General features: G+C 45.7%; 1 protein-coding gene across 1 annotated transcript in view; it reads right to left on the bottom strand.

Moving 5' to 3' along the window:
• The window catches only part of MAP9 (microtubule associated protein 9), a 134,489-nt gene that overhangs the window by 102,612 nt on the left and 18,658 nt on the right, over positions 1 to 13,219 (bottom strand). The window contains exons 2-3 of the mRNA XM_044299082.1: positions 9,638 to 9,793; positions 6,998 to 7,094 (exon numbers count right to left, since the gene is read on the bottom strand). Coding sequence (XP_044155017.1) covers positions 6,998 to 7,094; positions 9,638 to 9,718 — 178 coding nt within the window. The 5' untranslated portion in view covers positions 9,719 to 9,793. The remainder of the gene's footprint in view (positions 1 to 6,997; positions 7,095 to 9,637; positions 9,794 to 13,219) is intronic.

The raw sequence follows: 13,219 nt of genomic DNA, 5'->3' as shown, positions 1-13,219 counted from the left end.
TTTATTACAAATTTTCGGATCCGCAAAACACATGCGGACGACTGAATGGAGCCTTACAGGAGGGTGATCAATGACAGAGGGGTGATCACCCATATAGACTCCCTGATCACCTCCGTCATTGATCACCCCCCTGTAAGGCTCCATTCAGACGTCCGCATGTGTTTTGCGGATCCGATCCATGTATCAGTGGATCCGTAAAAATCATACGGACGTCTGAATGGAGCCTTACAGGGGGGTGATCAATGACAGGGTGGTGATCAATGACAGGGAAGTGATCAGGAAGTCTATATGCGTGATCACCCCCTTGTCATTGATCACCCCCCTGTAAGGCTCCATTCAGACATCCACATGTCTTTTGCGGATCCGATCCATGTATCAGTGGATCCGTAAAAATCATACGGACGTCTGAATGGAGCCCTACAGGGGGGTGATCAATGACGGAGGTGATCAGGGAGTCTATATGGGTGATCACCCCTCTGTCATTGATCACCCCCCTGTAAGGCTCCATTCAGACATCCGCATGTGTTTTGCGGATCCGATCCATGTATCAGTGGATCCGTAAAAATCATACGGACCTCTGAATGGAGCCTTACAGGGGGGGTGATCAATGACAGGGGGGTGATCAGGGAGTCTATATGGGGTGATCAGGGGTGATCAGTGGTTCAAAAGGGGTTAATAAGTGACAGGGGGGGGGGGTGTAGTGTAGTGTAGTGTAGTGGTGTTTTATGGTACTTTACACAGCTACCTGTGTCCTCTGGTGGTCGATCCAAACAAAAGGGACACCAGAGGACCAGGTAGGAGGTATATTAGACGCTGTTATCAAAACAGCGTCTAATATACCTGTTAGGGGTTAAAAAAAATCACATCTCCAGCCTGCCAGCGAGCGATCGCCGCTGGCAGGCTGGAGATCCACTCGCTAACGCTTACCTTCCGTTCCTGTGAGCGCGCGCGCGCCTGTGTGCGCGCGTTCACAGGAAATCTCGCGTCTCGCGAGATGACGCGTATATGCGTCGCTGTGCGCAGCGCTGCCACCTCCGGACCGCACATCTGCGTTAGGCGGTCCGGAGGTGGTTAATAAAATAAAAACCTGCACCCCCTTAAAAAAAATCACTTTCCATCTGCACCAAAAAGAAAAAAAAATCCAAATCCCCATCAATAAAATGAACAAATCCTGCACCCCCCCCTTAATTACACCCTCTCTTCTCCCCTTAATAACACCCCCCCTTAATTACATCCCCTCCCTCCCCACCTTAATTACACGGTACACCCCCCCTTAATTACACAATTATTTACTTTACTCGTCGTCTCACATTTATTTTGATGATGCCCGCCGTCTGGCCGTTCGACCGCTGGTATAATGGATGGATCCTTCTTCTGATCCGTGAAGGCGGCGGCGCGGCGTCAGCGTCGTGACGTCGTCACGTCATGTTGCGCGCCGCCCACCGCCGCAATAATCCTTCGCGTCGCAGCAGTGGATGGAGCCGGGGACGGGTGACTCCGTCAGGCACCCCCCTTGTGAGTGGCACCCGGGGCGGCCCGCCCCCCCCCCCCCCCCCCTTGGTACGCCACTGCTTACACACTAAACGCCGCCCTGGGCACTTGCGAGTGCTGATTTGCATATGAATTAAACTTTGTTTTTCCTGCTGGTGCAAGTCTAACGACAAAGAACAAAGGTACCGTTACAATCCTGTATAGGTGTGCTGCAGAGCCATGGAAGCACTGTATATGGCCATATGGAGGGGACAGACTCCCTTTAATGGCAGTAAGGTTATTAAAATGAAACAGTGAAAACATTATATTCACCATTGCAAACCCCTTCCATTCCAGTGCTGCCGTTCTGACATCCCCGTATCCCACACATGACTACTGCAGCCAATCATGGGCCTCAGATGTAAATGCACAAGACCACTAGGAAAGTGACTGGCTTCAGAGGTCACATGATGTAAAATCCAGGAAAAATAGCGGTTATGCATGGGGATAAAGATGATAATTACACTTAACGGTAATTGGATTTTCCACAACAGCACTAAGCAGGAGAATACCCCGCCTCCCAGGGACAGGAAACAACGTGGAGAACAATCATTTAAAAGCCTCCTCCCCTTTACCTTCTCCAGTAAGTATCCGAGAAACCCAAGGTGATGATGAATAGGTCTATTTATTTATACTTCCTTTATCTTGTGAAAAGGTATAGAACATAGTAATAAAAAAAACAACAAGGGATTATCGACAAATCAAGTTTGGGTGGGAAATCCCAGTGCCTTTGTGGAGGCTAAATGGAAAATCCAATTACCGGTAAGTGTAATTGTCATCTTTTTTCATACGCCTCCCCAACAGATATAAGCAGGAAGATTAACAGAGAAATAAAAAAAATTAGGGAGGGACCATTGCAGACAAGACTTTACGCCTGAAGAAAAGGTCCCTATAAGGGTCCATTCACACGTCCGTGGTGTATTGCGGATCCGCAATAGACCCAGCCAGAACCCCCCATAGAACTGTCTATTCTTGTCCGCAATCGTGGGCAAGAATAGGACATGTTCTATTTTTTTGCAGAGCCGCGGCCCGGAAGTTCGGGGTCGAAGCCCAGAAGTTCAGGGCCGCGCTCCGGAAATGCGGATGCGGAGAGCACATAGTGTACTCTCCGCATCCCGTTCTGCCCTATTGAGATAAATGGGTGCGGACCCATTTGCGGACATCCGAATGGAGCCTTAAAGATAACATTTAGTCTGTAGTGTTTGAAGAAAGTACTTGGACTGGACCAGGTGGCAGCCTGACATATCTGGGCCAGGGAGGTAGAGCCACCTTCCGCCCAGGAGGTAGAAATTGCTCTAGCTGAATGGGCTTTTAAACCCAAGGGAGGAGTAACACCCCTCTCTCTATATGCCATGGCAATGGTCGTCTTAATCCAAATTCAAATTATTTTTTGAAGCCCCTTGACCTTTGTTCTTTCCTGCATACTGGACTACTAGGCGATTCAAGTTTCTTATCTCCTTAGTGGCTTCTAGGTAAGTCAAGATGCATCTCCTGACATCTAAATTGTGGTACTGAACTTCCTTGCTGGACCTGGCCTGTGTACAGAAGGTAGGTAACGACATTTCCTGCTGACAATGGAATTTTGTAAATACTTTAGGCAAAGAGGAAGGCTCATGTTTTAAAACTATTCTGTCATCCAGAATAGTTAGATATGGTGGACGGCAAGCTAAGGCCTGGATCTCTCCCAATCTCCTAGCTGAGGTGATAGCAATTAAAAAAGCCGTCTTCAGGGAAAGCAACCTAAGAGGGACCTTCCTTAGAGGTTCAAAGGAAGGATCCATAAGTACAGAAAGTACCAGACTAAGGTCCCAGGGAGGAACAGTGGATCTAACTGCTGGGTTTAACCTATGGGCACCTTTAACCACTTCAACCCCCCTAGCTGAAACCCCCTTAATGACCAGACCACTTTTTACACTTCTGCACTACACTACTTTCACGGTTTATTGCTCGGTCATGCAACTTACCACCCAAATGAATTTTACCTCCTTTTCTTCTCACTAATAGAGCTTTCATTTGGTGGTATTTCATTGCTGCTGACATTTTAACTTTTTTTGTTATTAATCGAAATTTAACGATTTTTTTGCAAAAAAATGACATTTTTCACTTTCAGTTGTAAAATTTTGCAAAAAAAACGACATCCATATATACATTTTTTGCTAAATTTATTGTTCTACATGTCTTTGATAAAAAAAAAATGTTTGGGCAAAAAAAAAAAAATGGTTTGGGTAAAAGTTATAGCGTTTACAAACTATGGTACAAAAATGTGAATTTCCGCTTTTTGAAGCAGCTCTGACTTTCTGAGCACCTGTCATGTTTCCTGAGGTTCTACAATGCCCAGACAGTAGAAAAACCCCACAAATGACCCCATTTCGGAAAGTAGGCACCCTAAGGTATTCGCTGATGGGCATAGTGAGTTCATAGAACTTTTTATTTTTTGTCACAAGTTAGCGGAAAATGATGATTTATTTTATTATATTTATCTCACCCAGCATGGGTATATGTAAAATGACAACCCAAAACACATTCCCCAACTTCTCCTGAGTACGGCGATACCACATGTGTGACACTGTTTTGCAGCCAAGGTGGGCAAAGGGGCACACATTCCAAAGAGCACCTTTTGGATTTCACAGGCCATTTTTTACAGATTTTGATTGCAAACTACTTCTCACGCATATGGGCCCCTAAAATGCCAGGGCAGTATAACTACCCCACGAGTGACCCCATTTCGGAAAGAAGACACCCCAAGGTATTCTGTGAGGGGCATGGCGAGTTCCTAGAATTTTTTATTTTTTGTAGCAAGTTAGTGGGATATGAGACTTTGTAAGGAAAAAATAAAAATAAAAAAAATCATCATTTTCCACTAACTTGTGACAAAAAATAAAAAATTCTAGGAACTCGCCATGCCCTGTAAGAGCCGTTTAGTTTTTTTTACTAAAAAGACTGGTGAGTAGAACCCCTTCCCTTTCTGATCCGGTGGTACTGGAACAACAGCTTGTTTTAACAGTAGAGTCTGAATCTGAGATTCTAGAAAAAATTGCCTTTCTTCTTTTAATTTTCTGTTTAATAGGAACCTTTCTGGAGGGGAGAAAAGAGTTCTATTCTGCAACCGTTGATGTATTAGATCTAGAACCCAGGGGGATTTTGAAACTCCTTCCCAAGCTAAAATAAATCTTTTTAGTCTTCCCCCTACCGGGTCCCTGGCGTCATTGATTTGGCTGCTTGGTGGATTTGTCAGGGTTAAATAGGAAACCCCTACCTCTGCCCCTTGAGGGCTGCCAGGAGCCTGAGCTCTCTTTCTTTTTCTAGTCAGGCTTGCCCTTTCTTTGGGTACTAAAGAAGCAGCGATGCTGAAAAAGTCTGGATTATGACGGGAAGCCATTCTTTCAGATGCTTTGTCTAAGATGTCACCTAGCACTGATCCGAAGAGCCTGTCCCCCTCGCAGGGAATACTACATAGCTTGCCTTTAGAGGTGTTGTCCCCAGACCAGGACCTTAGCCAAACGGACCTTCTGGCAGAGTTAGACAGGGCCGCTGATCTGGCGGAGGCATCTGATAAGAAGGCATCTGGCCGAGGCATCTGATAAGAAATTTGTAGCCTGCTTTAACACTGGAAGGGAGGAAAGGATATCCTCTCCAGGTGTACCTGAAAGTAAATGTTTCTCTAACTGAGATAGCCAAAAATAGCAGCAATGCTGGGCCTTAACATGGAGGTACATTTTTCCCAAGATTTCTTTAGAATAGACTCTATCCATAGTCTTGTAAGAGGCCTACATCCTCAAAGGGAAGGGAGGACTTCTTAGATATTCTGGCTAACCCCTAAAAATAACCCCTTCAGGAAAGGCTAAGGGTACTTTCACACTTGCGTTGCTGGATTCCGGCAGACACTTCCGTCAATCTGTATGCAAACGGATACTATTTGTAGACGGATCCGGATGCGGATCTGTCTCACAAATGCATTGCAAAACCGGATCCGTCTCTCTGGTTGTCATCTGGAAAAACGGATCCGGTATTTATCTTTTACACATTTTTAAAGGTGTGCGCATGCGCAGACCGCAAAACCGGATGAGGACAGCCACAAGGAGACGTTATACTGTATGGGTGGCCACAAGGAGACGTTATACTGTATGGGGGCCACAAGAAGACGTTATACTGTATGGGGGCCACAAGAAGACATATAAGGGCAGGCACAAGGAGACATTATACTTTATGGGGATAATGGGGGCCACAAGGAGACATTGGCTTGGGGCAGCGGCCAGGCAGCCACAACTTGGAGACATTAATTGTCACACTGTATGGCAGTGTTCGCCGGGACAGCAGCAACAAGAAGACATTTACAGTATCAGGGGCAGCAGCCACAAGGAGACATTACAGTATGGGGGCAGCAGCCACAAAAGGAGACATTACAGTAGGGGCAGCAGTCACAAGGTGCTGCCCCCCCATGTCTTATGGCCACCTGTGTGACCTGCCTGCCACCACCATACAGTAATTCCTTCTTGTTGGTCACGGGGGAGGGAGGGACTCGTGATGGCTCATTGCCTGCCTGCTGGCTGCTATTTCAATGTGCAGTGCGGAGCATGCAGCTAGTTGCATTGCAGGCAGGCAGGACTGACGACTGAGTAGGCCAAGGTCGGACAGAAGACATATAATTGGGGCAGAGACATTACACCTTTAATAGCTGTCCGTCCGGCAGCTGTGATAAAGTTTAACTTCTGACTGACTTTCCTGCCACTCGGTCGCTGCTACTGCGCTGCTCAGCCTGGGCGTCATCTGATTCCGACGTTAGACGTCGGTGGGCAGAGACTACACCATGGGAGCAAGCGAGGAGGAGCTTTGTCGGCCGCTGCGGGAAACAATTGGTGTGTAATGATGCAGGGGCCGGAGGCAGTTTTTGAAGCGGTCAGCGCACATAACCACTTCGATGACGTCACAAAATACTGCAGTAATTAGGCCTATTATAGCCATATCGCCGTTTTTTAATACTGCGGTATATATCGTAAACACCGGTATATCGCCCAACCCTACACTAAGCTAAACCTGTCTTAGGTTAGTCCATGTAGGAAGGGTATAGCTGGTGGGAGGAGCTCACAGTTTTTGCTTAATGCCCAAATCCTAGTGGCAGCAGCTATACCCATGGTCTTGCCCGTGTCCCCCAATGACACAGATGAGAAAACTTGATTTAAACAGACAATTTTCTGACAATACGTTAAAACATCAGTGTGGAAAGTGTCTGTGAAGGTTCTCATTTATCCAGGTCATGGTATATCTGTAAAGAATAAATCAAGGCAACTGGACTTAGTGTAGATTTCTTGAAAACGCTTCACTCGTTCTTCCAACGAGCTTTCTCAATTGAAGAAGAACGAGTAAAACGTTTTCAAGAAATCTACAGTACGTCCAGTTGCCTTGATTTATTCTTTACAGATATATCAGTGTGGAGAGAATAAAGACTTAATCCCATGGACTGACATACCATCACTTTCAAACTCTTCAGAGTAATCCGAATATTCCGCATCTTCCACTGCTTGCTGTCGAGACACTCGAGCACTAACTGCCTTCTTCAGCTCATCCTATAACACAAAAGGGCACATTCTTCTATAAGTTATGTTGCCAAGCTACTCTACATTTACATGCATCTTTTTAGCAGCCATATATTACAGCAGCAACTTCAACTTTTGACAAATCTTATCCATACTCTGGTGGAGAAGAAAAAAAAAAAAAGCATGTCAAATAGCGTTGTGGATTTTCACTGCAGGTTTTGCAATGCATAGTGTGAAATCTCTGGCAAATATGCATCATAATCTGCATGCAAAATATGTGGATTTTGGTACTGATTATGTGGTGAATCCACAACAGGACCTAATATAACAATGCATCATGTATTTTTAATGGATTTTCAATAAACGTTTATTTTTTTTTATTTGAATATTGGGAGAGACTTTGAAGTTTTTTTCTTCAGATATTTTATTTATTCCATAAGGAAAGTTTATGACCTTATCATATTGAGAATAATGTTTTTTAGGAAGCTAATAAATATTAGTTTTTTTTATAATCATATACTGTGAATAGGTTTCAGCAAAAAATAAAAAATAAAAAAACAAACACTATTCTAAATACAGCAAGGTCATATTATAATTATATGATTACATATTTATTATAGTATAGCCTTTTAATATGGTTTTAAAGACAAAAAAAATAATAGAAAGAAAACATATGTTTCTCCTGTAGATTAGCTTTCTGAGCAGATCTCAGTGTGGTGAAGCTATAGTACATAGTGTGTATAATACACATATACACAGTAGATATGTATAAGCCAGAACACAGCTCTGCCCTCAGCCTGATGTCTAGTCCTGGCCCTCTCAATCAAGGGGGGGGGGGGGGGGGGGGGGAGTTACATAGCAGTGCTCAGACGATTCAGCCTCGCCTCTTGGTGCTCCAAATACATATAAATAAAAATGCAGATATCTCTGCAGCTGTTCATTGTACAGACAAAAGGAAGGTATTATTTTAAAGGGAACCTGTCATGTGGATATTTGATTATAATATAACTAATTATATACAATCATTAACTACTAAAAAGTGCCTTAGATGTATTCACTTACTGGTGTGACAGATGGTTACCTCATAATATACACACAAAGATGCGGCATGCCGTATGCTAATGAGCTGATTCGAGTCCAGCGTGATGTCATTGAGTCCAGTGTATATTTAATTCAGAGCTATAGCCACTCCCCTGCAGGTGGGCAGGGAGAGTCAGGAGCTCATGAATATTCATTACTCCTCATTATCAGCTGGAGCTTTTCAATACAAGATGTTGGCAGATTGACTGGGTCAATTAAAGAAAGTGACCCAGCATTTTGCTAAAAGACTCAGTCACTTAGTTAGTACACCATAAAAATGGTGACAGGTTCCCTTTAACCAGCATGCTAAACTCTACCAGGCAGTATGTCTGGTTTAATAGGGTTAATCCTGTGTTCTGTTCTGTAGTCTGTTCTGTTCTCTTTAACCCATTCGCTACCATGTACGGCGCTGGTAGTGCTGTGCAAGCATGACACCCGCTCGCGCGTGCAGCGGGTGTCATGGCCGGCAAGTCTCTGCTGTTTCAAACAGCAGAGACCTGTGGCTAATTACCGCAACCGGAAATAATGCCGATCGCGGTATTAAATACACATATATACAGTAGATATGTGAGATCACGGCACCTGAATGCGCATAAACCCGGAAGCTCGCACTTCCGGGTTTAACACTGAAGCCCCGTGCGGCCAATCGGGACTTCAGTACATGCGCTGAATGCTCTGAATCTCTATGAAGAAATTGAGAGCACTAAGGCTGCAATTCTTTTTTTGGCCACCAGTTAGCAGGCCAACATAAGAAATGAGCAAAATGCAAAGAAATTGTCATTTTTTTAATCGGTTATAGGTCAAAATGAAAAATTCTAAAAAATATTTCTAAGATCATATATGAGCCTCATATATGATAAAAAAAAAAGTTGAAAAATATATAAAAAATGAAAAAAAGTTAAAATCACCCACCTTTCCGTATAATAAAATAAAAAATACTTAAATAACAACAAATATAAACATCTTGGGTATCACCACGACCAAAAAACGCCCATAATATTAAAAACTTTAAAAAAAATCAAATACGGCGAATAGCGTAACGGAAAAAAGTGTTAAAATGGCTGCTTTGCGGAACAGAACAGATTGCTCCGGTTTCCTAAGGGTTAATCTGTCCCCTGCAGCCGTGTTTGCGGCTGGATCTCCGCCGGTCCCCTTTCTAGTTAATGGTGCCAGCAAGCATTCAGGCAACGTCCGGCTCCAGGGATCTAGTTCCACACACTAGCGTTAAAGAGATCCGGCAGGCTGGGAACAGGCTCTTTAACGCTAGCGTGAAATGAGCCTTACAAAAGGCCGACTCTATAGAGCAGGGATCAGCAACCTGCTGTGAAACTGCAACTCCCAGAGTGCAAACAGGCTCGGCTGTTCTTCTGACACCCACAGAAGTGAGTGGAGCACTCTGGGAGTTGTAGTTTCAGAACACCTGAAGTGTGGAAGGTTGCTGATCCCTGCTGTAGAGTATCCACAATACTTGTCAGGAAGTATGAATACAGTACCTGAAAGGAAGTCCTTTTTGTTGTCTTAGGGCTCTTTGTATAAGCGAGGAAGGTGGTGAGATTTTCGTCTTCGTCATCCATGTTTTAAAGTAGACAAAAGGTTTCTTAGTGGTGAGTGGCTTCGCATCTGTGCATAATCCCTTCCTATAAAGTAACCTGCAAACCAAGAAAACACCATGAAGGAATGTGAGGGCTACAAAGCAACAGATCCAGGATTTATAAGCATCATAAATGAATCCAGCAGTCACACATATATCTCCAGCTGCTGTGGGCCATCATGGGAATTGGTGCTTGCTAGGTGCGAAACAACCCAAGAAGACAATCTCTGTCCATGTCCTATATTAGAGAATGTGGATGTTATGGACCCTCTCCTGAAGACCACCACTCTGTTTCCTGAGCTGGGGCAGACTTGGGCCAGCAAAACATTACCTGGTTGCTGACTTATTCAAATAGGCACCATATAAAAAAAAATAATGCAGTGGATATGTGTGGCCAACCAGACCTACAGCGATCAGCCAGGTCACCATCTTTTGTTGAGACAACCCCTTCAAGGTCAGGTTCACACAAAAGATTTTAGTGGCATTTTTTAAATTATGTGGTTTTGTACTTGGTTTCCAGAGGGTGGCAGCAGAAGCAACTCATCCCACATGCGACAGTCAACGTTGGTGAACATTTAGGCTAATTTCACACTTGGGTTTACATTTTCCGGTATTGAGATCAGTCATAGGAAAGCGCTTCCGTTTTGTCCCCAGTCATTGTCAATGGGGACAAAAGTGAACGGAACAGAACAGAATGCTCCAAAATACATTCCGTTCCCATATCGGAGAGCAAACCGCAGCAAGTTGCGGTTTTCTTTACATCATGGGATGCCAAGCAAAACGGATCAGGCATGACCCACAGTGCAATTCAAGCATACAATAAAAAACGGATCCGTCCTTATTGACTTTCAATTAAGTTTATGACAGATCCATCTTGGGTATATTAAAGATAATACAAGCGGATCCGTTCATAACGGATGCAGACGGTTGTATTATCAGTAAGGCCTCCTGCACACGAACGTTTTTTTACACGGTCCGCAAAAACGGGGTCCGTAGGTCCGTGCCCGTTTTTTCTTCCGTGGGTCTTCCGTGATTTTTGGAGGATCCACGGACATGAAAAATGAAAAAAAAATCTAAGTCAAGTTTGCCATTGAAATGATAGGAAAAAACGGACACGGATCACGGACACGGATGACAATCTTGTGTGCATCCGTGATTTTCACGGACCCATTGACTTGAATGGGCCCGTGAACCGTTGGCCGTGAAAAAAATAGGACAGGTCATATTTTTTTCACGGCCAGGAAACACGGCTCACGGATGCGGCTGCCAAACGGTGCAGTTTCCGATTTTTCCACGGACCCATTGAAAGTCAATGGGTCCGCAAAAAAAACGGAAAACGGCACAACGGCCACGGGTGCACACAACGGTCGTGTGCAGGAGGCCTAAGGCCTCATGCACACGACAGTTTTTTTTCACGGTCCGAAAAAACGGGGTCCGTGGGTCCGTGATCCGTGACCGTTTTTTCGTCCGTGGGTCTTCCTTGATTTTTGGAGGATCCACGGACATGAAAAAAAAGTCGTTTTGGCGTCCGCCTGGCCGTGCGGAGCCAAACGGATCCGTCCTGAATTACAATGCAAGTCAATGGGGACGGATCCGTTTGAAAATTGAGCCACAGTGTGTCATCTTCAAACGGATCCGTCCCCATTGACTTACATTATAAGTCTGGACGGATCCACTTGCCTCCGCACGGCCAGGCGGACACCCGAACATAACTTGAAGCGTCCCCATCACCATGGGAACGCCTCTACGTTAGAATATACTGTCGGATATGAGCTACTTCGTGAAACTCATTTCCGACAGTATATTCTAACACAGAGGCGTTCCCATGGTGATGGGGACGCTTCAGGTTAGAATACACTGCAAACTTGGTACAAGACTGCCCCCTGCTGCCTGGCACCACCCGATCTCTTACAGGGGGATATGATAACACAATTAACCTCTTCAGGTGGGGCACCTAAAGGGGTTAATTGTACTATCATATTCTCCTGTAAGAGATCAGGGCTGCCAGGCAGCAGGGGGCAGACCCCCCCTCCCCAGTTTGAAATTCGTTGGTGGCACAGTGTGTGCCCATCGCCCCCCCCTTCCTCCCTCTATAGTTAAAAATCGTTGGTGGCACAGTGTGTGCCCATCACCCCCCCCTTCCTCCCTCTATAGTTAAAAATCGTTGGTGGCACAGTGTGTGCCCATCGCCCCCCCCCTTCCTCCCTCTATAGTTAAAAATCGTTGGTGGCACAGTGTGTGCCCATCGCCCCCCCCCCTTTCTCCCTCTATAGTTAAAAATCGTTGGTGGCACAGTGTGTGCCCATCGACCCCCTCCATCTCCCCCCCCCCCCCATCATTGGTGGCAGCGGAGTTCCGATCGGAGTCCCAGTTTAATCGCTGGGGCTCCGATCGGTAACCATGGCAACCAGGAAGCTACTGCATCCCTGGTTGCCATGGTTACTTAGCAATAGTACAATTGTAGAAGATTCATACTTACCTGCCTGCTGCTGCGATGTCTGTGACCGGCCGGGAGCTCCACCTACTGGTAAGTGAAAGGTCTGTGCGGTGCATTGCTAAAGAACTGTCACTTACCAGTAGGAGGAGCTCCCGGCCGGTCACAGACATCGCAGCAGCAAGCAGGTAAGTATGATTTTTAACTATAGAGGGAGGAAGGGGGGGGGCGATGGGCACACACTGTGCCACCAACGATTTTTAACTATAGAGGGAGGAAGGGGGGGGGGGGCCATGGGCACACACTGTGCCCCCAACGATTTTTAACTATAGAGGGAGGAAGGGGGGGGGGGCGATGGGCACACACTGTGCCACCAACGATTTTTAACTATAGAGGGAGGAAGGGGGGGGGCGATGGGCACACACTGTGCCACCAACGATATTCAAACTGGGGAGGGGGGGTCTGCCCCCTGCTGCCTGGCAGCCCTGATCTCTTACAGGAGAATATGATAGTACAATTAACCCCTTTAGGTGCCGCACCTGAAGAGGTTAATTGTGCTATCATATCCCCCTGTAAGAGATCGGGTGGTGCCAGGCAGCAGGGGGCAGTCTTGTACCAAGTTTGCAGTGTATTCTAACCTGAAGCGTCCCCATCACCATGGGAACGCTTCTGTGTTAGAATATACTGTCGGAAATGAGTTTTCACGAAGTGAAAACTTAGATCAGAAAAAGCTTTTATGCAGACGGATCTTCGGATCCGTCTGTATGAAAGCAACCTACGGCCACGGATCACGGACACGGATGCCAATCTTGTGTGCATCCGTGTTCTTTCACGGACCCATTGACTTGAATGGGTCCGTGAACCGTTGTCCGTCAAAAAAATAGGACAGGTCATATTTTTTGGACGGACAGGATACACGGATCACGGCCTCGGCTGCAAAACGGTGCATTTTCCGATTTTTCCACGGACCCATTGAAAGTCAATGGGTCCGCGAAAAAAAACGGAAAACGGCACAACGGCCACGGATGCACACAACGGTCGTGTGCATGA

Source organism: Bufo gargarizans, chromosome 1 (assembly GCF_014858855.1).
Source record: "Bufo gargarizans isolate SCDJY-AF-19 chromosome 1, ASM1485885v1, whole genome shotgun sequence".
Classification (NCBI taxonomy): domain Eukaryota; kingdom Metazoa; phylum Chordata; class Amphibia; order Anura; family Bufonidae; genus Bufo; species Bufo gargarizans.
The sequence above is the reverse complement of the archived record's forward strand: the minus strand, read 5'-3'. Positions and strand labels throughout refer to the sequence as shown.